The 24,331-nt window shown below is 36.7% G+C and overlaps 3 protein-coding genes across 5 annotated transcripts; 1 reads left to right on the top strand and 2 right to left on the bottom strand.

Moving 5' to 3' along the window:
• Nucleotides 1-431: 431 nt before the first annotated feature.
• Cpap3-b (cuticular protein analogous to peritrophins 3-B) lies at nt 432-6,870 on the bottom strand. The gene is made up of 4 exons (XM_076802558.1): nt 6,513-6,870; nt 1,639-1,956; nt 1,156-1,552; nt 432-646 (listed from the first exon to the last, which is right to left on the bottom strand). The coding sequence occupies exons 1-4, from the start codon at nt 6,547-6,549 to the stop codon at nt 529-531; spliced, it is 870 nt and encodes a 289-aa protein (XP_076658673.1). The 5' UTR covers nt 6,550-6,870; the 3' UTR covers nt 432-528.
• A 40-nt stretch (nt 6,871-6,910) lies between these two features.
• On the bottom strand, nt 6,911-17,664 carry LOC143363580 (sodium/potassium-transporting ATPase subunit alpha). The gene is made up of 9 exons (XM_076804147.1): nt 16,747-17,664; nt 15,499-15,811; nt 14,746-14,874; nt 14,245-14,651; nt 12,867-13,136; nt 12,193-12,507; nt 10,671-11,088; nt 8,943-9,231; nt 6,911-7,589 (listed from the first exon to the last, which is right to left on the bottom strand). The coding sequence occupies exons 1-9, from the start codon at nt 17,083-17,085 to the stop codon at nt 7,019-7,021; spliced, it is 3,051 nt and encodes a 1,016-aa protein (XP_076660262.1). The 5' UTR covers nt 17,086-17,664; the 3' UTR covers nt 6,911-7,018.
• A 374-nt stretch (nt 17,665-18,038) lies between these two features.
• Nucleotides 18,039-24,239, top strand: LOC143363829 (uncharacterized). Of its 3 annotated transcripts, none has more exons than XM_076804371.1 (3): nt 18,039-18,986; nt 19,996-21,163; nt 21,251-24,239. In XM_076804371.1, exons 1-3 carry the CDS (start codon nt 18,834-18,836, stop codon nt 23,467-23,469), a joined length of 3,540 nt encoding a protein of 1,179 aa, XP_076660486.1. In that variant the 5' UTR covers nt 18,039-18,833; the 3' UTR covers nt 23,470-24,239. The 3 variants fall into 3 exon arrangements, with proteins under 3 accessions (XP_076660486.1, XP_076660482.1, XP_076660475.1); XM_076804367.1 differs by having other exon boundaries at nt 21,248-24,239; XM_076804360.1 differs by having other exon boundaries at nt 18,040-18,986; nt 19,996-24,239.
• Nucleotides 24,240-24,331: the final 92 nt, after the last annotated feature.

Here is a 24,331-nt window from a genome sequence, read left to right as displayed (position 1 = left end):
TCAGCCGGAGCTGTCGCCGAGCCGGGATCACTCTGATTGGTCCGCGTTTTCACTTAATAACTGCTTAATAAAGCCGCGGAGAACATTTTCGCCAAGGAAAAAGTTACTTCAAACGATCTCAGGAATTATCCCCTTCAAGGCAGTACAACATTTTCGGCACACCCTGTATATTCAAAAATTCTGAAACTCCTGGCGGAGATCGTTGGTGGCCACGTAGAAACAAAAGAAGATGGACACTGCGAATTACTGGGGGATTGGTACTCTTGCGTTGCACCTTCTCAATTTGTGCACGCATTTACGGTCCCGTTTCGTGCAACAACCGAGATTCTACTGTACACATATATTCTATATGGTATACATACTGTATTTTGCAGTCAAATTTTGCTGAACGATGTTAAGTAGTTATGAAGTGAATAAACATCAATTAATTAAAAAGCAAAGACGGTTGTATTAAAATCATTTTATTCTACAAGTGATGTGTAATAAGTCAATGTGTATTAAAATCTACATATAAATTCAACCTTAAAACTAGGATGGTTTGGCGCCTTTTCTTCTGCTGTGCCCACCAGTTGGTTTCGGTTTCGGCGGTGGATTCTCTAGTCTGTCTAATTCCTCGTCGGTCAGCTGGCCTTTGTACCAATCTTTGCTGCGATATTACAATAAGGTTCGTATCAGTATATAGTCTATACCAGAGCTGTTCAGCGCAGTATCGCCGGATGAGGAAAGGGAGCACGAATTGAGGGGAAAAAGTTACCCTGTCTGCCAGTAGTGGAGTATGCACGACAGAGACGTGAGGAATATTGCGGTAGAAAGGGAAGTTAGAGTGGGGACACAAGTCCCGTACGGGCAGCGATTTTCTTGTCCCGAGCATACACAGATCGGCGGGCACGAAGCCACGCCCCTGCGGGCAAGGTTGCAAGTATTTGTCACACGCATCGTCAAAGCTACGTGACCAGCTACGGCCTACCCCCACTCCGCTAAGTCACTTGCCTTATACCTGTGCCCAAAGTCATCAGCGGGCGCCCGCGCCCGCTACCAGGCATATTGAGCAGCTCTGGTCTATATTATACTAGTCTATACTATAGATTAATCCTTGCTTCATTTTCATAGGAAACAAACTGGTTTAAAATTTGTCTCGAAATGATTGTAACTTACCATTCGGGTATTTTTCTGGCCCAGTCGCACTTGCCAGTCCTTTCGTCGAAGGCTTGTCCTAATTTGCAGCCGCTTCTCCTCGGTATTTCGCCGTTTACACAGACATAGAAGTATTGGCAGTCCTCTGTGTCAGGGTATCGAGGATGCGTAGCGGCAACGGAATCGTCGACTTTCGGACAAGTGAAATTGAAAAGTTCCCTAGACCCGCAGCCCTTCTTCTGCGCCTCGTCCGGCCAATTGCAAATGCCAGTCTTCTCGGAGAAGACCAGACCATCTGGACAGGTGATCATATTGAACTTCCCTTCGACACAATAGTAGAACGTGTTGCATATCCGAGGATCCTCGTGCGCAAAATAACCGTGCATTCTTGGACAATGCGCAGACGGCTGCGGTTTCTCTGTTGGGTTAATTTGTTTTTGATTAGTAAACAGTTGATCGTACAGAGATTCGGGCAAAACGGTTGAAGACGTGTTGAGGACGTACGTAATTTGGGTCGCTTCGAGCAGTCGATTCCAAATGGCAGGTCGCATTTCTCGTGCTGAGGACTGAAGTCATTGAATACTAAACCGTCCGGACAAAGTTTCTCGGTGGGTTTACCATCCCTGCAGTCATAATACTTATCACACTGCTCTGGGGCAGGGAAATAACCATTCGGTTCAGGACATTGATCCTGAAATTCGTCTTCGTCGTATTCTTCTTGCTCTTCCGGCGCAGCCTGCTTTTTGTGCAGTGCTGGCAACGCTACTTTCCTACGGCTTTGTTCCGCAGCCTCCTCTTTCCTCGATAAGGAAGTAACAGCACCTAAAAAGTCACCGAATTAGCGGGGTGACACACTATAAACGGTAACCTTTTTCTGCGGCGAAAAAAGGGGCGAACAAAGGTTTCAAATGTATTCCGCAGTTCGAGATCCGAAGGAAAAACTTGTAGCAGAAAATTGGTTGAATACACTTAAGCAAATTCGATCCGACGGTACAGCTAATAATCAGATAAACTACAAAGTATAGTTGATGGAAATATTCTTTTCTGTTGGGAATACAACGTTTAACCAGTTAGCTGTTGCGACCTCTTTGAAAAATGTGTACCTAAGTTGCGTCGCAAAAATTAACCGCTGTTTGAATTATAGCTGTTTTGACGAGTATACTCGTGAAACACAGTTAACTGGTTCAAATATTGGTACAAATACGAAACAGTAAGTTTCAATGTGTACTATATGCAATACAACACATATCTCATATATGCTCGTAATATATTAATAATAAATAAACTGCGGATTTTATACATTTATGATAAAAATGAATATGCGCAATTTACAAGAATAAAAGAATTAAAAGGATTTAAGAATGACCTCATACTATTATCAACATATAGAAGAAATGTTTACTTAGCTCCAGTACTTCGCAATTGATGCATAACCATTTTTTCGCATAAAGTTCCGCAGTCTAATAATAAACGTATTGTGATTTTAATAATAAGAATAATATAGTTTTGGACATTCTATTTCATTTAAACAAATGTTAGACACTCTTTCAATCACTGATACCATTTTTTATACAAAACTTCCTTTTTTATTTATTTATGATATTAGAACTAATGAGGTTTCAAGTAAATAAACATGCATTACAGTATGAATTTGAGTATAAACTCTTACACAATCCATATGAATATGAACATATAGTATGAATATGAACTGTGATAGAGACAAGGTTTAAAATACATGTACAAAAAGAAATGCATACTTAAATAAATATCACGGGTAAGCTGGTAACAAATCACATACAATACAACAAACCATGTGACATTATTTAATGTCATCCACAATCTGACAATCCAAATACATAATAGATACCAATGAAGACAAAATTGCTGCACATTTACATTTGGTTTAACAAAGATGTTATTAAAAATATAGATAAGCTAAATATAACACAGTGTGTTCGGTTTACATTGAAACAGTTAAATATCTAGAAAAGTATGAATGATACGAAAAAGGAGAAAATATCACAATCGCAATTATTTGACCTTACATTGACCTTGAAACGTCCTTTGAACAATTTTATGAAATTTATAATTTATGAATAATTTTATGAAATTTGCTGAAGTACTTAAGAGAAATAATGTTTTTTCGACATTTTCCCTCCCCCTTGGTCGTTCTAGTACATCTTGGTCAATCAGCATATATGAAAAACGCATATATAGATATATATTTTTAGATATTTCTTAAATTAATCATTTTAGTAAAGTTCTTAAAGCAAATTCAAATTTAATTCACGTATGATTGTTTCGCTGCAAAATACTTATCGTTCTTGTTATTTCTTCGGGAACATGTCTTCAATCAAACTTTTTCAAAGCAAAGCCTTATCATTTTCAGTATTCTAAAAAAATATTGTTTTAAAAACTTGTTGCAACAATAATTGACTATTTTCTGTTTGACATATTTTCCCCGAAATCATTAAAAATTCTTATATCTTCTTACATTCTGATAAACAAATTCACATGTACATTATGAAGGAATTATACACACCGTACATTGTAAGTAATTAATTAAAAATTTAATTAAGACTACGTGGTATGTAGTTCGCATTTCTATGCTATGACCTTTAAATAAATGATATGTAAAAGAATCGATCGCAGTTTCTATCCTTCAGAAAACATTCTTCCTTCCATTCCTATTAAAAAGAAAAAGTTGAATTTAACGTTTCATTAATGACCTCATTGTTGACGTGACTTTTACAAATAAATGATATATAAAAAACGACCTTAGTATGTATGTAACCTTCATACGTAACCTTAGCATGTAACATTCTAACTTGAGAATTTATTTAATTTGCATTCATTTTTCAGAAAGATGTGTATGATCATTATTAGACTCGGGATTTTATGCATTTATAACAAAAAATTGAGTAATCAAGTACAAAACTGTAAAGACGGATTAGAAGGATTGAATGACGTCCTTACATTATTTTCAACTTACTAAAATTATTAAAAGAGGAAATACGTTTTCATTCAACTTCCGTTTTTTACAATTGATTTAGACAATTTTTATTTTATATGTAGATCCGCAATCTAGCTATTATTGACCTCATTGTTGGTATAACTATGACTAACCGTACCGAGCACATATCCAATTGATTTAATATTTTTAGTTAGAATGTTAATTGAATGAAATCGAACTCCTTTTGATTTAGTTGAAGGTATTTTTTTCATAAGAATCAGAAAACTAAATTTATTTAGATTTCTCACACTTTTCCATATGTGCTTGAATGGAGAAATTTGTTTAACAATTCCTAATGAAAGCATCTTTGTAATTTCAATAATTATAAAATAAAAAATGTGAAATGATCGTAGTACGGTTAGCGTTAAGTTCAATTAATGAATAAATTCAATTTATACACTTTTGTTAAGAGAAGATGTGGATGGTCATCAATGACCTCGTTATTGATGTGACTTTTCTAAATGAATGGTATGTAATAAAAGACGGATCTCAGTTTCTATACATGGGAAAACATCTTTTCTTTAATCCCAGCTTGAGAGTAAATGGAATTTCCATACTTTTTCGTAAAAGAAGGCGTGGTGATGCAACGCGGATGCATTCGCGTTGGCGGTCAAGAATGGCAAATGAATCGAGAGGAAGAAAAGAAAAGGAAAAAGCGAAGAATAAAAACGGTGAACGGTAAGAGAGGGTCAACTAGTCGGAGTATTTTCAAGGCAGCACGGCGCGGCGCGGCGCGGCGTCTTGCGTCCCTGAATAAACGCCGGTCGCACGTAAACGCCGCCACGCCGCGCCGGTCGACCTCGCGAACGGAAGAAAGCGAGAAAGTGCCCCGGCTCCCATGTATCCGATCGGCCAGAACTTAAATGTCGTTTAATCACACAGACCTGTTAACTTTCCAACACTCTGTATCGATTTCGATTAATTTTTGAAGCCCTCGGACAGGTTTATAGTCCGCGACGTATATCAACTCCGACTACATGAAACTCTTGCAATTTTCCTAATACGGTTAAATGAAATTGTCATTGGAGCAAGAAATCGCTCGAACACAAAATACAATGGTCCGAGTGAATCGACGCGTTCGCTACCATCGTCGCAGATATTAAATAGACCACAATCTCGCAGCTTACTCAACCCAGGATAATTAATCTTTCGTAAAAAATGGCGAATCTCGTGATATCAGACATCAAATGCATCAATTGTTTCGGTAAATCCGGTACCAAGTAAAACTGTTTCGTTTCTTCATGAGGTAAAATGTTTCTGTTATTAAATAAAAGAGTCTAATTACTTTCGCGACTTTTATTTAACACCACCATTTCCACGCGTGATAGCTCAGTTATCTAGGGTTACACATTGTAAAATTTTTTACACTTTGTTTAAAGTGCGCAACCTAATATTCAGAGATTCCGTGACTCTCTTCCGTTAAATTGTTTCAATTTTCATAAAATGGGTTGCATTTAACCGTCACGCGTTCATTAAGGAGAGAGTTCGCCCATTTTGTTTTTGTACGTACTGTAAAACGATGTTTCGTCCTGTACGTGTTGTGAAATATTAAATGCGACGTTATCAATTTTTTAGTTTAAATTCCAGGATTTTGTATTGCATTTCTGAGGTGCATACGAGGTTAAAACATTTTAACATCGATGGTGAACAACGAAATAAAAACGAACGTCTGGACCCACAGGAATGCCATGAAACGAGCAAAAGATGTTCCAGACTCGTTATTGGAAAGCGAATCCTGTTAAACGATCAGTTAATAAATATTAAACAATTTTTTGCCAGTTTCTCGAACTACGTATCGGCACGTGGACTGGAGAAATGAAACTTTCTATAAAGGTGTAAGGCGAACTGATTTCTCAATAACAACCGATGGCGCAAGTTCTTTCGTAGTCGGGTCGTGATCGCGCGTCTGTGTTGAATGTATCGAGCAAACCATGAATGAATCGTGTATATTGTTTTAATTGCATTAAAAAAAAATCCATGCATAATCCGACACCGCGTAACTCCCATATTGTATTCGCATTCTTCAATTATTCCAGTAATTATGAATGCGTAGGAGCTGATTTAGCCGATAATTTCAATCTGGCTAACAATGTTGTAATCGAGGTATAATAGGAATCATTGGTAACAATTAAAACCTGCACTGTGAATGTAAGCAGTGAAACAATAAGTCGGCTAAAGGCCACGTTCACATTCAACGTGCCACTTTTACTTTTCAAATCCTTTGTAAATCCGAAGCAGCTAAGATATTAATATTTCGCTTGTTAATGCGATTGTTTCAATGCGTCAGACCGCGATTGCGAGATCGATTGTTGTACATGAACTAGTTGCGTAACGATTGAGATATTTGATTGATGGAACTACTCACCGAGACAGATTAGCAGACAAAAGACCTCCGTCCTCATCCTGACGGAGGATGGAAATGGCTGGAAAGGGGATTGAGTCTGATTTTTATCTTCGAATCAAATCACGGTTCTTCGAACGTGGAGGAATTGATGACTAGAGAATACTGGGCCCCATCGAGAGGGTCCCAGAGCCTTATATGCATCCCCCACTTTTCCATCGGCCAGGTTACAACACTCGACGACCGCGTAGAAGCATAGGTAGATTCATTGCTCTTGTGCATACGAGCATCGTAACAGATGATCCGTTAACGATGTATCAAGCTAACTGTTCACCAAACGATAAGATCGAAATTCTACCGATTTTTTCTTGGAATTTTTCGACAAGAGTACCAACAAGAGTTTTTCGACGCCGATCGATCTTGCTCGTTCAGCAATTATGCCCGGATGCATCTTTCGGTAAAAGTGTAATTATATAACACAAGAATTGTTTGTATGGTAATCCTTTCGCGTTAGAGCGTTTTCTACAGACTCAATAACACGTTTCCGTGTCCCACCATCCTTCGGGATTCCTTCTGATCCACAGCTTCCGCAGTTCGTCGTAAATCACGATAATTATAGCGTACGGCACGCCCGGTAACCACCATTCGAACCTCAGCGGATAAGTCTGAAGAATTTCGTCCATATACGGTGCGTAGCAGACAATGCAGGCCATTATTAGCTCGAAAAGTATGCCGAAGTTGAGGACCCAGTTGTGCATGCCCTGATAAAAAAGAGAGTTCCGCCGCGTTTTGCAAATCATGACGTCGGCCACTTGAACGATCACTATGCTGACGAAGAAAGCGGTGTGGCAAGTGTATTCGAGGATCTTCCGTTGTTCGTACGTCCACTCTTGACCGAAACTGTCCTGCAGGTCGTTCACGACCACGCTGTCCCATGCCGACCGCAAGTTTAACAGTTTCCTCGGCAGAAAACCGTGTTCCGCCATTACGACGAAGTATGCGAAGAAACCGGCGCAAGCTTCTATTATACCGATCTGACCGTAAGCCATGAAAATCAGGCGACGGCTGACGAGGCGATCCAGGTGGGGCACTCTGGGTTTTCTGAAATGCAATTCCAAATGTGAAGTCAACGATGTTTGTCTATTGCGTGATCTCAATGTTATTTACTAGGCGTAGAAATAAAGTCTTTCCGATTTTTGGGTATAGTACAAACATCGTTAAGAAATATTTACAAAACATAGTCACCGTTATGATTAATCCTCGGACGGTGGACCATTCATATAAAGACTGCGGATCTTTATGCAAAACAAAAATTGTATGAAACAGAAGTTAAATAAAAATGCATTTATTGCATCCATCCTTTTTTTTTTTTTTTGCTTTTTCTCTCTTTCAATAATTTTAATTAGTCCAGAATAGTATAGCAGCATCGTTACATTTTTCTAATATCTTTACAATTTTGTATTTAATGAATCTATTTGTCCCATAAGTGCATAAAATCTGCAGTATACTAATAATTACACAATTTGTTTCTTTCATTTGAGCAATTTTTTCAAACATATTTTTGAAAGCACTTATCACTTGCATCGTTAATCCGTTTTTTCATTGTTTCTAATATATTTCATTTAAATAATTCGCCAGAAACCAAGCATTTCGATTCTTGATACTCTGGGTCAAAATATACCCGGGCATCGTATCACGAAACGTGATTAGTTTGGATTACTCACTTATTAGCAAGCCCATCGAGATTTTTTTCGTCAAGTATAGGACGGTTCAGAGAGAGCTTTAAGACGATTACAGTCAATTTCTCGTCAACTCTTTTTCCAGGAGTTTTCAAGGTCACCATGAATTTTTTGTAAATATATCTATATATTTGTTTTGCACCTATCTCCTAGTGGACATGACGACGAATGCGGTAAGCATCATAACAAATTTTGTTTCATCTGAACCGATAAAACATTTAAAAAATAATTACAACGTTATATGTGCCAGCTATAAATTGATAAATGCGTTGGAAATTCTTTCGGACATTGTCAACTAGTTTTTAAGCGTGTTAAATAATACAGCGACGTAAACAAAGGGCAATTAAACGGAGTTATATCAATTTCAGACGAATAGTTAACACGAGAGAGAACTATACAATCGAAAAAGTAGATGGCGTCCCTTGTCACTTTTGCTACATTTCGAAGCGAAATCGATTGACATTTTATCTGAATCGTGAAAATGGTTTTCTATTTTGCCTCATAATTCAAACTCGTAAGGTTATATCGGAGAATATTTCAGTGTTAGACAGTGTTCTGTACTTGTGTGTAGTTCCATTGAAACAGCTATTGGTTGAAGTTGAAGGGAAAGATGTTATATCTGAGCCTAATATTTTTGTGAGATGTAAAATTTTTGTCGTTTTTTGTAATAGAACTAATGATATTTCAACGGGTTTTTAGACAACATCGTCGACACCTAAGCATGATATCGGATGTAGACTTCTCGTATGCCAGAGATACAGCAGGCCACATGTCTGTGCCTAGATCTATGCACAGTACGCAAATGACGCCTACAGGCAAAGGAATCCCGAGAATGATGAACGCCAGGAAGGGTGTTATCTCGGGAACGTTACTAGCAAGTGTGTACGCGATGCTCGACTTCAGGTTGTCAAATAGTCTTCGCCCTTCTTCAATTCCGGTGGTTATTGATGCGAAGTCGTCGTTCAACAGAATTAGGTCCGCGACTTCTCTGCTCACATCTGATCCTAACGAAATTAAACATTTCTGATTCTTCGCTGTAACATTTTTCAATGACAAAGTCAGTAAAACTTCATAAGTTTATGAGTTCATATTTAGACTGCGGGTATTATGCATTTACGGCAGAAACGTGTAGGTGTAATTTTAAACAGTTAAAAGGTTGAAAGAGTTTAAGAAAGTCGATACATTGTTTACGAGTTAATAAAACTACTGAAGAGAAAAATTAATTTTCATTTGGTTCCTGTGTCTTGCAATTGATATAAACAATTTTCATTTTGTATGAAGATTAACAGTCTATTGATAGTAACTGATAAAAAAATATATTCTTTTGTACTAGTTCGTTTTTTCAAACGTATGTACGTAATATATTAGAAATCTATGTAATATTTTTTTAAATAAAACTCTGTACACATTTCTAAACATCCGCGTTTAAATAATTTAGCTAAATAGATACGTAGATAAAAATAATAATTTTATCTGCATGCATACCATTCACTTTGTCTTCATCGTAAAACTAAATTCTTATGTGAATTATCATTCTTATAGTTTAGCTTACAAAAACTAGAGTTGTAAAAAACAAGAAGTATTTAGAAATAGGCATATTAAGTTACTGGAAATGAATACCATGAATATTTAAAAATGAAGTTATATTGAATCGCAGGAAATTGATATGGAAATATCAAAACAAATATTTTAAACATGATATTGTGTTATAAAAAAAATGTGCTTACCAAATAACTTCCACATAGGTAAATCTGACAATTCTTTATTACTATATAAATGTCTATTATCTTCCACAATGTGTCTCAAAGACAACCAAATAAAATGAAAATAATAAATATTAATTACACACTGCAGACAAGTCATAGATTTATATTTAAAACTGTGTCACTTGTAAAAGTGTATTCGATAAAAGTAAGCAGTGACACAAATATCAAAAAAGGATGTTCTCAAAATAATAAATAATAATAGATATTAATAAGCCACGAAACAGATATAATTATATTTAAAACTGCGACACTTGTATAAAAAAAAAATAATAAATACCGAAACAAAAGAAATCCTTAAATCTACTTATTAAAAAAATAAAAATTAACGAGTATACAAATATTTAGCACGTATCTTGCAATACATGAAAATGTATTTGCTCCTATGATTTACCCATTACCGTAATTCTCATTTCACTAATTTTATAAATTGTCATTTACACTAAATAGTAGTTTCAATTTTTCGCTATTTTTGATATTAACCATTAAATGAACCTTCAAAATATAGTTACTGTTTAATATTCATCTCTATCGAAATGGTAAATGGAAGCGTAGCGAGATAGTAAAATTTCATCTAAATCCTCAAATAGTAATATTATTAATGGTTACACATTAGATAATTATAGTTTACTTAAGAGTTAAAAATTATTATTAAGGAGTTGAATTATTTTGCGAAATACCTGCTATGCCCATGGCGATTCCAATATCGGCTTTTTTTAATGCCGGCGAGTCATTAACTCCGTCGCCAGTGACAGCAGTAATCAAATGCAGTCTTTGACAACTCTCGACGATTTGCAGCTTCTGCACGGGCGAGGTTCTCGCGAAAACGATCTCGGGATATCGCCTTATGATACCGTCGAGTTCTGCCGATTCTAGATCTCGTAATTCGTTTCCAGTCACCACGATGGAACGTTCGTTCTGGTTGTTATTATTTTGCGAAATATCATCGGTGATGATGCCGACGTATTTCGCGATCGCTCTTGCTGTGTCAGGGTGATCACCAGTTACCATGATCACCTTGATTCCGGCGCAACGACACTTGTACACTGCATCCGGCACTGTTGGCCTCGGGGGATCCATCATCGAGATCAACCCAATCTAACAATGTAGAGTATCAAATTGCTTATGCAAAGTAGCCTAATTGATCAATTAGCTAACGTAATGTGCTGGTAATAATTCCTATTATTGATCCCTTAGTTCAGAGCTGCTCAACATCTCTATTAGCGGGCGGGGCGCCCGCCGATGCCCGCGGGCACAGCTGCGGGCACAGTTACGGGCAACTGACTTAGCGGAGTGGGGGTAGGCCGTAGCACAGCCGTAGCTTGTCACGTAGCTGTGACAATACGTGTGACAAGTATATGCAGACTTGCCCACAGGGGCGTGGTTTCGTGCCCGCAACTGCGTGGCTTCGTGTCCGCCGTTCTGCGTATACCCAGGGCAAGAACATCGCTGCCCGTACGGGCAGACGCTGAACAGCTTTGCCTTAGATAATACTGTGTCGCAAGTTTTATCAGAAATATATCAGGAGATGCTTCAAACAAAAATAGAATTTTAGTTAAGCATGTACAAGTATCCGAGGTTTCAAATTATTTGCTCAGATTTTGCCAGTGCATTTTGATAATTAAGTAGATACAATTACGTCTGAATGTAAACTTGCAAATGAATTCATAATATCATGATTGTCTTTCAAAATTTTGGACATTAACAAAATATGAATACATATAAACACACGTATGTACATTTAAAGGTTATTAATAATGATTGTAAAAGTTCACGATCAATTTTCAGGGACCTTAAAACCTTCTTCTTTTAATAGCAGAATAACGAAATAAGTATGTTGTTTGCGTGAATGGAGGACAATACAATTGTAAACGATTTAAAAGGCAACGATTAAAAATAAAGAGATTATATAGACCGATCTGAAAACGCTTACTAAATGTAATAAAATCTAAAAAAAAAGGTATAATTAAGTATTGATATAATATTTTATGTCCAACTGACATTAATTCATCCTTACAATTCTGTTGCGTGTTTAAAATGTACGTTAACTGCTACGTGTGTTTAAAGTTTAAGTGTACGAAACATAGGAATATGTAAAGCGTCTTATTATTTCGTCCACTCTGTGCGTTGAAAAATTAGAAAAACGTAGGATAAAGTGAGCTATGATATTGCTACGTTTTCATTCTGTATAAACGAAATTACTAGTCTCAGGTTCTGAAGAGGAAAGTTTGGGGGATCAGCCTTGAAGACGAAACCCGGCGGAAAAGCAGAAGCGGGAAGATCGCGATCAGCAAATCCGAGTACACGTTCGCCATTGTTCGCAAGAATATAACAAGATTCCGTATAAGCTTTCTTGATTTCCTCGTCGAGCGCTCTAGTCTCGTTACCGAACGCTAAGGTGGAACATCGTTCGAGAACTTTTTCCGGCGCGCCCTTAAAAGAAATGAAATACCTCTTGCCGCACATATGAACGTTAGCTTGGAACTTGTCCGTCGAATTGAACGGTATTTCGACCATCTAGATTTGGAAAAAGAGCACATCAATTAATTCATTGTGTCGACCACAGCACAAAATCACACGCGTATGCGTTAAACCATTTGCACTCAATCTTTTTTCAATTTTCTTCCCAACTTTTGCACATAATTAATAATAAAAAATAATTTAAACATAAAAAAGAATTTGTTTTACTAAATTCCTTAAGATTATGAAAATGGCTAAATACATTTACTATCCATGTACACAACATTAATATTATAGAATATAATGCATATTTAAACCGGCAATTGAAAAATGTTAATTGATACTCGATATAGGAATTCTTATGAATAAAATTGATGTCCTATCACAGTTGACATAGGAGTACGAATGGACAATACCTTTGTACAGTTTTTCCTATAAGCAGCTGCACCCCCTTTAACTAGAACTTCCATACATTTTAGCAAAGCAGCGTCAGAAGCATCCCCTAAAATTTTTCTTTTATGCAAAGGTGGTGTAGGCATATCTTCAGACAAAGGAGCCCATTCTGCTCGGTTACAGACACTAGCTACTTTAGCCAAATTATGAAATCCAGGTTTTTTGACATACTTCTTCCACGTATCGGACGCCATTACTTCTCGCAATTCGCCATCGTACCACATATGTCGAACCTAATGTGTAAATTATCAGATTACGATTTTACTTGAAAGTATACAAATACAAACGTGCATTGATCAGTGGCGGATTTATAATTTTGCCGCCTAGGGGATACCTCTACACCTAAGTTCTCCTTAAAGGGCCAACTCCCACCTCGCTCGCTTCCTTTTACGCTCTCTCCCCATAGGTTTATCAATAGCACAAAGCACAAAATCATTAGTACTACCCTAATTTTGTTGAACCTATTTTATATTTCGTTTCCCGCATTCAAACGTGTTATTTTTATTTTTAAATTGAGTAAAATTTTCATTTATTTGTTTTTATTGTTGTGATTTGTGCCTTTGGTATTTCTCCAAAAATTTACCGCCCCAGGATTTTGTCGCCCTGGGCCCCTATAGCCCCCCCCCCAGATCCATCACTGGCATTGATCCTTTCAGAAGCTTAGAAATGGCTGGATACCAGAGATCATAAGAGTTATGGAACTTTTTAGTAAGTTATATTTAATACATAGACAGTTGAACTTTTTTAAAAAATGCTCTCACATTGTATGTGTTCCGATGAGAACAGATAAAAAAACTTTTGTTCGTATAAAGTATAAACATTTTTCTACAACACGAACACATATTTTTTGTGTGTTCGTATTAAAAAAGATCTCAATCAACTTAACGAATATTAAATGCTATTCGATCAATACTACTGCGGTAGTATAATAGTAATTAGTGCAATTATTTTTACAAAGTACAATAATTTTTCAGTTATATAGATATCCTGGATGCTTCATTTATTTATAATATTTCTGTAAGTAAGACAATATATTTATTGTATTTAGTAGAGGTTAAGATGTGGAAAATGCATGAAGAATGCAGGACTACTGCATTGTAACTTTCCAATTTTTATTTCAGTAAACAAATTACTTTGAGTTTACGGAGTTTTTATGTTTGGCAGTCAAAGTGTTAAAAAGATTTCGCAGCTCCTTTTCGATGTAGCATAGTGCTTTGGAAGCTTGTCGGTAGGTTTCCGGTAGATAAAGTGTTTTTGAAACTTCCAAAACTCTTTTGAGCACTGATCCGAAGGGGAGAATGCCAAAAGGAAGAAATCGGGCAGATGGCAAACCAAGCTTACGGTCATTTTGTTTTGCGTGAGCGTTCCTGTTTTGTCGCTGCATATAACAGCGGAGCATCCTAGCGCCTCGATAGTCTCGAGATGTTTCACCAGACAACATTTGTTTGCCATTCGTTTAGCAGTTAGCGTGAGGCTGACCGTCATGGTGGCTTGCAAACCTTCTGGTATATTCGCGACTATAATGGCGATCAAGTACACCGTCGAATCGAGCCAACTGTAGTCCATGGATATCGACAAAATGAAAAATAGAAGTCCGAGGAAAATTGCCCAGGACGATATTAATTTCATGAATCGACGGATTTCGCGGGAAAGCGGTGTCGGTCTGGGTGTCAATTTGGACGTTAATTTAGCAACTCTGCCCATCACGGTATGATCGCCACAGGCAACTGCGATCCCTTTTCCGGTGCCTATTTATCGATTATACTTTTAAAAAAACATTTCAGGAACAGTTTTAAGAATTGCAGAAAACAGTTCGCAGAAACTTTATTTATCTTATCATACCTTCCACCACGTTAGTTGAAAAGAAAACCATATTCTTAGCTTCGAGAACATTGGTCGTTTGATTTATACTTGCTGTTCTTATGAGCGGTGTAGATTCTCCGGTAATTGACGCATTATCAACCTTGAGACCTTAAATTGCAATGAGAACGTTTTCTAAAATGTTACGATTTAATTACAAATGGTAACATAGGTAAATAAATACCATAAGAATATTAAAGGAAATCTACGTCTAACATTATAACTAGATTCCGGATCTTTATGCAAAATAAAAGAGTTCGGCATCAATTGTGAGAAGCAGCAGTTAACAATTCATTTCGTCCCTTAATATGCATATATAGTCTAGTTGTAATTAGACAATGGAATTTTGAGCAAAATAAAAATATTCATTCCTTTTTTAATAAATTTGGTTAATTGCAAATAATACGTCCATATTGTTAAATTCTTTTAATTTATTTCCTGTCTGAAGTTCGCCCACTTAGTCTTGTTATAAATGCATAATATCCGCAATATAGTTGTAACAATTAATTTTATAGGCTATTTGCGACTAGTTTTATTAACATGATCTACACAGCGCCAGCAATTTATCAGACAATTTGAGTAATTTTCTGCGCAAGCATTTCACGGTCCTGTAAATTCGATTTATAAAACACAAAATCGATGTGATACGTCGAGCGTTAACGGAGAGAAAGGCGAGGACTTTTTTCTTGGGAAATAAGAAAGTTAAGTCTGCAACTACAACAGATACGAATTTACCTTGACATTCCAGGATCCTAATGTCAGCGGGTACGCGGTCTCCGGTTTCTAAAAGGACAATGTCCCCGACTACTATTTCGGCTACGCTCAATTCCCTTTTCTCGCCGTCTCTCAATACTGTTGCCCTTTGTGGGACCATTTGTTGAAACGACTCCATAATACGTGAACTTTTCGATTCTTGATAATGACTGAACATTCCGGTAATTATGATCAAAGCAATTAGCACGATACCGAGTCCCAAGTGATCGTATGATGCTACACCGTAAATCTTGTATTCCAAAATATAATTGCAGAAACATAGAACAACCCCGATCTAAAAATTGGCAACCATTATTATTAAAGAATATAATCCTAAGATTGGTATTATCCTCATAAAACAGCATTAGAAAATAATATTACATAGTTGCATAAATAATTATAGTAATTTATTTATTATTACATAAATAATTACATAATAAAACTAATGCAGTTACTACACTGCGAATTTTATACATTTATAACATAAATGAATAGCACAAGTACAAAATTGTAAAGACATTAAAAGTTTTTAAGGACATTATCATATTCTTTTAAAAAATAAAGTTAATATGCCCTTTATTCATCCACCTGCAAACAGACTAATTACATTACATTATTTCCCCGAAACAGAACAAATGGCGTTTGAGCCTTTCGTTGAGTATCAAATATTCGAGGAGATAATTGCATTTATAGGTTAACCCTCAAGTGTCCATTTTTTCGTTAACATTTCTTCGAATAATTCAAACCTCTTCTTACATCGCTGTTGCTATATTGCATAAAAGTACTCCTAGTAAAACAAGAATTAATTGAGGAACTCTAAAATAAATTTAAAGAAAATTAAAACAGTACTGTAATTCGTGGATTTCACAGACACAATCCGTGCACTGGAGAGTTAAAATGGGTCACCCTATATATATATATTATACACCTTGTATGTACTATACTGTATAACAGTACTACACTACAATTATATATATGATGTATATAATAGTGTATACTGTATATTATACTGTAATTAATAGACCGCAGATCTTATGCATTTATGACAAAAATGAGTGGACGACACTTAAAACAGTAAAAGGATTAAAAGAATTTAAAAATATCAATGATAATAATAATTATTTTTTTTACAATAATTTAATAATTATCAAAGGAAAAATTATGATTTTATTTAGCTGCTGTTTCTGGAGTCTAGAAGATCTGCAATCTAATAATTAACATATTATGTACCCATATTAAGAAAGAGAAGCCTCCGCAACATTTCCGTAGGAATTTGAGTACATTAGACGCCTTTTTCGGCGGTGTGAGAGCATTGAATCCATTAATTTTTAAGAGATCACGTGCAACAGTCGTCGATAAACCGTTCACCGCATCACTTTGATGACTTCGCAATAAATCTTCCGCTGTACGGAGGTGAACGTCTATTTCGATATCTCGGTACAGAGATTCCAGATTACTGGTAGCTCGCCGTTGCCTTCGCCTGTTAAAACACCGCGATATTTTCCAAGGAAAACCACAATACATTGCCGTATTAAATAGAAATGAAAAAAATCTAGATAACCAAAACATGTAATCAGTTATAAAATTCCATCGAGAAATCGATGTACATATTTTCGAATGATCGTGTATCACACTTCAATTGTACTCGCTTGAAGTGCTTGCTGTATATTCATAATTGTTTAACATCAAAAACACGCATATTGTACTTCTATTTCTAATGAAAAATTTATTTATTTATGTATTTGCTAAAATACAAAATACTAAATTATTAATAAATTAGTAGGTACTATTGTTCTATCAAATACCAACTTTTCAGAAGTGAAACATGTATGTTCGTTCCGTGAATAAACATACAAAAAAAGATTAATAATGTTACTCATAAATATTTGTAAACTATATGTCACGTTCTAAACACGTAAAAGTTATGCATAAAAAGAACTCCTTACAATTTTCATAGTTAAATCGCAATTGCATTGTCCAACTTCTGAAAGACTCCAATAAGTAGATCGATAATGACTGGAACCAAATAAAAATTGTTTTATATGTCATTATTAGTGACATTCTTAAATTCTTTTTATTATGTATTATTTGAATATACAATAAACTTTATATATGCATCCATATGCATCTGAGATATACCTATGACGGTAATACGCCCGAGATCTTTTCTACAATTAAGAAAATTGTTGTATTGAAACAATTGACTTCCAATAAACTAACTTATGTTGAACTAAACCAAACAATGAAGAAAGCAATTTAGAATATAGATCTGCATTCTATAATAACATTTTATTCGATAAGCACATGAAAGAAGAGTTGATGTGTTAAGGAAAATAAAAAAAAATATTGTTTCCAAAGTCAGAATTTTATTCACCGAAAATTACGTAAAAGTATATAATATAATATGTTAAAAACCGTATGAGAAGTTGATAAAACGCGCTAAAAAGCGAGTAAACGTGAATAAAACGTGATTAAAAAATTGTGTAAAAGGAATCACAAGTATATTTTATGTTAAAACAATTTAATACAATATCTCTAGCAGCGAGTGGGCCCAGAGGAGGATCGCCTCATTGCCTTCTTCAAGAGTCTTCGACAAATTTTTTGTACAAATTTAACCCTTACGAGGCGGCAACATTGTATTTTTGAAGCCGACAACGTTGCATGAGCTAACCTCCCTACACGTTTATTTTTTCGAGTCCGGTTGCAGTTGTATGTAGTTCACTAGCGATCCGTTTCATATGGAGTGCGCTCAAGCAATAGGGCGTTTTCTCCAGCGTCGGTAAAGCAGATTCGTGAACAAAAAATACAGAATTAGGATAATCAGTTTTTAAATACATAAATTAGAATGCTTAGTTCACATTTCGTCGTTGTATTAAGTTTGTAATCAAAACTTCGTTGCTCGACTAGTCAGATGGGTATTTTAAATCTGTTTCGATCAGAAGAATATAAAGTTTTACCGACGGTGAAACGAAAAGAAGTGGATGGTGGCGCTGATGTGGAAAGGCCGAAGCTTGACGAGTTTCGACGCTCGAACGACGCCACGCAGAGGAAACGGGTTCTCGAACCGCCATAATAGCGCCAAAGCGGTGTATACTTCGTCCCGCTCGTTTGTCGTCCGTGACGCGACGCTTACCGACGCTCGGCGTCATTTCTTCGAAATCCGATTAATGAACGATACATTCTTAGCGTGATTGTTGTCACAGTGTTGAAAAAGTGCGAACATACCACGTCCGGAGAGGGCCCGAGAGAAGAACGACGTGAGAGACGCGTGAGTGCGTGTCTTCGTGGGTGTCTGTACGGACGGTAGGCAGAAAAACATGGAGAACAGACCGGCGGCACTCCGTTCCAGACGAGTCTGTCGGTTCTGCCTGACAGAATCGGAACCACTTAGCTACATTTATGAAAGAGATCATAATAAGCCATTTCAAGTGCCGCTTACCCTGCAGATCATGTCGTGTGTCGCCATCGAGGTAATTATTTTCTTTAGAGACGGCATCGACCGCCAAAGATCCGTTCTCTCTTTCTCTCTCTCTCTCTTCCCCCCCCCCCCCTCTCTCTCCACCCTTCATTCCATATTTTTCGGATATACATGTTTTTCTGTATCAGTATCGCTGCATATGTCTCTTTACTTCTCACGTTAACGGTACTCGGTTCTCCTAGCTTCTTTTTATTATCGATACTTTTTATCATATTATATGCATACTGTGCCAATGAACAGCAAACAGCTTGGATAACGCAGGTATCTTGTTTACCAGCTGAGCTATTTTCACCGACTTTCCACTGAATTTCGACTGCCAAGAAATTTTCACACATCTAGGATATGTTAAATAAATTGTTACAATATATAAAATTAAAACTTGAATATGCATTCTCATTTGAATTTGCTTTGACGAGTTAAATAATGTTTCGGGGGTAAATATTTTCGACCCTAACGATGGTAAAACATGACGTTCGTTTTATTTTGAAATTATAATTTGTTATTTTATCGACAATTGCTTATTTATATATTGATCGATTTGTTCCTGCTGGCGCGAAAGCGAGCAATTTTGTCTCACATATATGTAAAACACGTTATCTGAAACAGTAATTTAGGTTTAGTTTCTCTTAATTTTCTAGATGAAATTTTTTCAGCTGAATTTACCAATTATGTATACTGATGTCACAACCTGAATGATAATTTACCAACTTTCAATTTCCAGATACTGTATGTTTGATTTTTCTCTAACTATACAGCAGTGTTATATATTTTCAAATTTAGAATTGCGGATAAGATATAACATATTAAACTGAAATCTACTGTCAAACTGAGTAAAATATCATTTAAGGATGTTTTGCGTAACTATATTCGAAGAGCATACAGGTTTTATTTGTTTGTTTTTTAAAGAAACTATATTTCCTTCTTAAAATTTAAACAGTGACTCAAACAAGATTCATTAATTTGTTAGAATTTTATTAATATTTTCATATATTGTGTTTAAGGTTTACGCAGCAGATGGAATGCCACAAATGATCTGTATTATGTGTCGTTGGAATCTAGATCGTTCTTACAAATTTAAACTTCAATGTAAGAAAGCAGATGAGGCATTAAGAGCTTATCCATTGTCTGGTGTCTTGCCAAGACCATTTCCACCAATTCCTAATGATCCTCCTGAAGTTAATAACAAACGACAATTAGAACAGAGATCTCAAAATGATGCTGCAAAGAAACCTCGTATTGACAATGGCGATAGAGAAAGACGAGAAACACGAGACAGAGAAAGAGAACGAGAAAGAGACAAGGATCGTGATAGAGAAAGAGAAAGGGAAAGGGACAGAGATAGAGAAAGAGAGAGGGACAGACAAGTAGAAAAACAAAGAGAAAAAGAGGAACAACATGATTTTTATGAGGAGGAACAGGATGCTGGTAGTGAGGGAGATCAAGACACAAATAGTGCTAAAGAAGTACGTAAACTAGAACCAGGTGAGATTAGGGTGCATGCGTGCGATCAATGCGATCGTACTTTCCCTCTACGCCAAGCACTTGCTCTTCACATTCAAAGTGCCCACAGAGATCGTAACTACAAATGCACAGAATGTGAACGTATGTTTTTCTCTAAATATGATCTAGGGAAACACATGAGTACACATTCAGAGGAAAAACCTTTCTCTTGCACAATCTGTAACAAACAGTTTTCAAGAGCAAATTTGTTACACCGTCATGAAAAAGTTCACAGAGATGAATTGCGATATGGTTGTCAACATTGCGATCGCGAATTCTTTACAACTGAGGAATTAGAGAAACACGAGGATTCTGCGCACAAAAAGGAAAAACCTTTCCAATGCAATATTTGCAACAAACGTTTTACCTACAAACAGGGGTTGGAACGGCATGAGGTGCTTCACAATGAAGATAAAACATTCGTTTGCGAGTACTGTAAGGAAGCATTCCGTACAAGTACTAAATTGGCTCGTCACTTAACATCTCATGCAGGACACAGACCATATTTGTGCAAGCTTTGTCCTCGTTCATTCCTTTTATCTCATCATCTAACTAGACACATGCGTACACATTCTGTAGAAAAGCGTCACGTCTGTGAAGATTGTGGAAAAGCATTCAAACGCAAGGAGAGCTTAGAAGTACATCAGCTAACGCACACAAAACGCACAGGTATGGGACTAACTTGCGATGTCTGCCAGGAATCTTGCAGAAATAGGGCAGATTATGTCACTCATATTAAACAACATATTGAAGCAGGTGAAAAAATGGGACCAGATGGGTTGCAGCCAGACAATAAAACTAAACTGGAACTAGAAACTGACGAAGATGAAGAGGAAGAGCAATACTCGGATGGCGATGACGATTATGAACCGCCAGCATACATCGTGAAGAAGCTTCCAAAACCAAGTAAGCCCGATAGATCTGAAAGCGAGGAGGACCGAGAGAGAGAAGAGAAGGATGAAAATCAAAAAGAACGGGTAGTATATGTGAGACGTAAAGATGGAAACATGATTAAAAAGACAATTAAAACACTAATGCCTATTCAGCGTAGAGAAGTACAGGATACAAAGATTAAACAAAGTCCAAACAGCAGTCAATCTCAGCCAGTTGCAAAGACTCCACAGCCTAAATCTAACGAAGAATCTGCAAAGACCTCTCGTGTGGATGAAACAGAAGCGCAAGTTCAGAAAATAGTTGCGTCTGTATTTAAAGAGCACAAAATTCCTTTGAAACATCAAAATGCTGCTCAAGAACAAGGTAAAGAATCACCTACGTCTACAAATCAATCGAAATCGCAACAAGGACAGAGTAATTCACAAACTGTGGTTTCTGTGAAAGAGGAAAAACTGGAAACTCCTACTCCGATTACTAGTACACCAAAAGCTGTTAGTACCATTAAAGTAATAAAAAGAATTGTAGTGAGGAAACCCGGTGGAACCACCGAAACTACTACAACTCCAGTTACAACAAAAGAAGGAGAGATACCAGGAACCACGTCGGAGTTGACGAGTTCAGGTCACAAGGTTACGAAACGTGTAATCGTTCGTAGAATTATTCGACAAGGAGACACTACAAGAGAAGTTATCATGAATCCCGATGGTACGATAATAGATCCAGCAGAACTGGCGAAATTACCTACTGGTAACGTTGTCAAGAGAGTAGTAGTGAAGAAACCACTTGATAAGCATACGGGTCTGATCCAAGCAGTTTTACAATCATCTACTGAACCACGACAACAAGTAACCACGACTCCCGTCAAAAGTACTGAAACTGTAGTCAGCGAGTCTCCAAAATTCGAATTGAAAACATCTCAGCCTACAATAAGTGCACCGTCACCAGCACCAAAAACAACAGTAGCACCTGTTCAAAAGCCCGCATTAACAGGAGGCGATCAGGAAACTAAAGAAAAATTAGAACAGTTAGAAAAGAGAGTGGAACAGCAACGCCTGAAAATTGAAGAATTGGAAGCGCGCAAACAACAAGAATACGAGCCCATGGAAGAGTTATCACCAGAGCGTCAGGACGAATCCGAAGATGAACAACAGTTGCCACTGAAGAGAGTATTTGTAAAGAAGAAGCAAAGTATGTATGACGAAGAGCAAGAGTATAATGACAATGGTGCAACAACCACGACTCCTATAGCAACAACATCCGTAACAACAACTGCTGCGACAATACCGAAAGAGGAAACACTGGCTGAACCAGAAAAAGAGAAGGTTGCGCCAGTCGAGGTGAAATCAGTCGAGGAGGTGAAACCAGTCGAGGTGAAACCAGTCGATGTAAAACCAGTCGAAACTGTACAGAAGGAATCCACAGTTGCACTGAAACCGCCTGTTGCACCTGCTGTAACTAGAAGAGAAGGTAAACCATTAATAACTAGTTCTAAAGTTTATGGAAACAAGAAAATTATTGTTGTGAAGTCAGAAGAACCTTCAGAAGTGGAAGAGATGAGTCGAGAACTGTGTAGTATACTGGATTCAACTGACTCCGTAGTGAAGATGCAAGAAACAGTTTTAAGTAATCTCAGCCAAATGCCGACTGTCCCAGACGTTGCCACGAAAACCACTGATAAACCGAAACCTGGTCCCTCCAACGAGAATAACGAAACGATGAAGAAGGGAGAGGTAATCGAAGAACAACTTGAAGAGGATGACGTGAATATTAAATTAGAATATTCAACTGCAATGGAAGTAGTAGAAGATTTGCCGGAATCCGATGCTAAGATGGACACTGTAACAGAAGAACCAATTATAATAGAACAACCCGATCAAAACTCGACTTTGACTTTGGAAGAACAGGATCTTTCAGAGTCTACAGATATTTTTGAACCATCAGACAACGTGTTAGAAGTCCAAAAGAACGATCTAGAAGACTCTGTGATAGAACTTGATCACGAGACTCATACAATAAACTTGCACGATACGAACGACAGCCAAGACAGTCTTGAAGACAAACTTCAACAAATGGAAGGCTGAATTTAATGGATATTGTTGTTGAACACTTGCGGATGTTGCTTTCGATTAGAAATATTGGGTTAAACTATAATAGGCTATGACTCGGTCTCAGTTTTACAAATTCGGAACTCGATCTCGATGCATTTTTGACAAATACAGATAAATAAGGTAAACACTTCGATCGTTTTGCCATTAGATCCCATAAGTAAACATGTGAGTTTAAGGTAATTCATATCTTATTACCACGCTGTATCTAAACTTCTGTATTTATCATTCATTTTCCCCATGTGACAGTTGAAGAATCGCGTCTATATGTTAATTAATAATAACACCAATGAGATATGAAACAAGAAGGTAGTGCCTATTAATAATCCATCATATAATAAATTTCCGTATAAGAAAAAAAAGTAAAACTATTATTTAAATTTAAATAGAAATTAAATTATTAAATTTAAATTAAATATCGAAGATGCAATTAAAGGGGCATGTAAATTTAGGCACTCGTTTTAAATATCTCACTTACAGTCTGGTAAACGTGTGTCCAATATATATATTGGAGTTTTACTGTGCTTCGAACGTTTTTCAATTACAGACAACGTCTCTTGTTCAAAGCAATGGCCGAATTTGATTTTGTCTCGTTATTATTCACAACTGACTCCATTATTGGGAACACAGAAGATACTTTAAGGAACGAATGTGTAGGAGGTTAGCGTGAAGACGGTACATATATTCGATATTCTATTAACATTTGAAATTATGTATCAAATACAGACAATGGTGTGTAAATGTAACATCAAGTGTTGCTTATTTTCCAGTACAACCTGTTCCGCATATCAAATATTGTACATGATGATTTGCCACTGGTACTTTTCGTATGGACCAT

The sequence above is a fragment of the Halictus rubicundus genome, chromosome 2 (assembly GCF_050948215.1).
Source record: "Halictus rubicundus isolate RS-2024b chromosome 2, iyHalRubi1_principal, whole genome shotgun sequence".
NCBI lineage: Eukaryota > Metazoa > Arthropoda > Insecta > Hymenoptera > Halictidae > Halictus > Halictus rubicundus.
The sequence above is the reverse complement of the archived record's forward strand: the minus strand, read 5'-3'. Positions and strand labels throughout refer to the sequence as shown.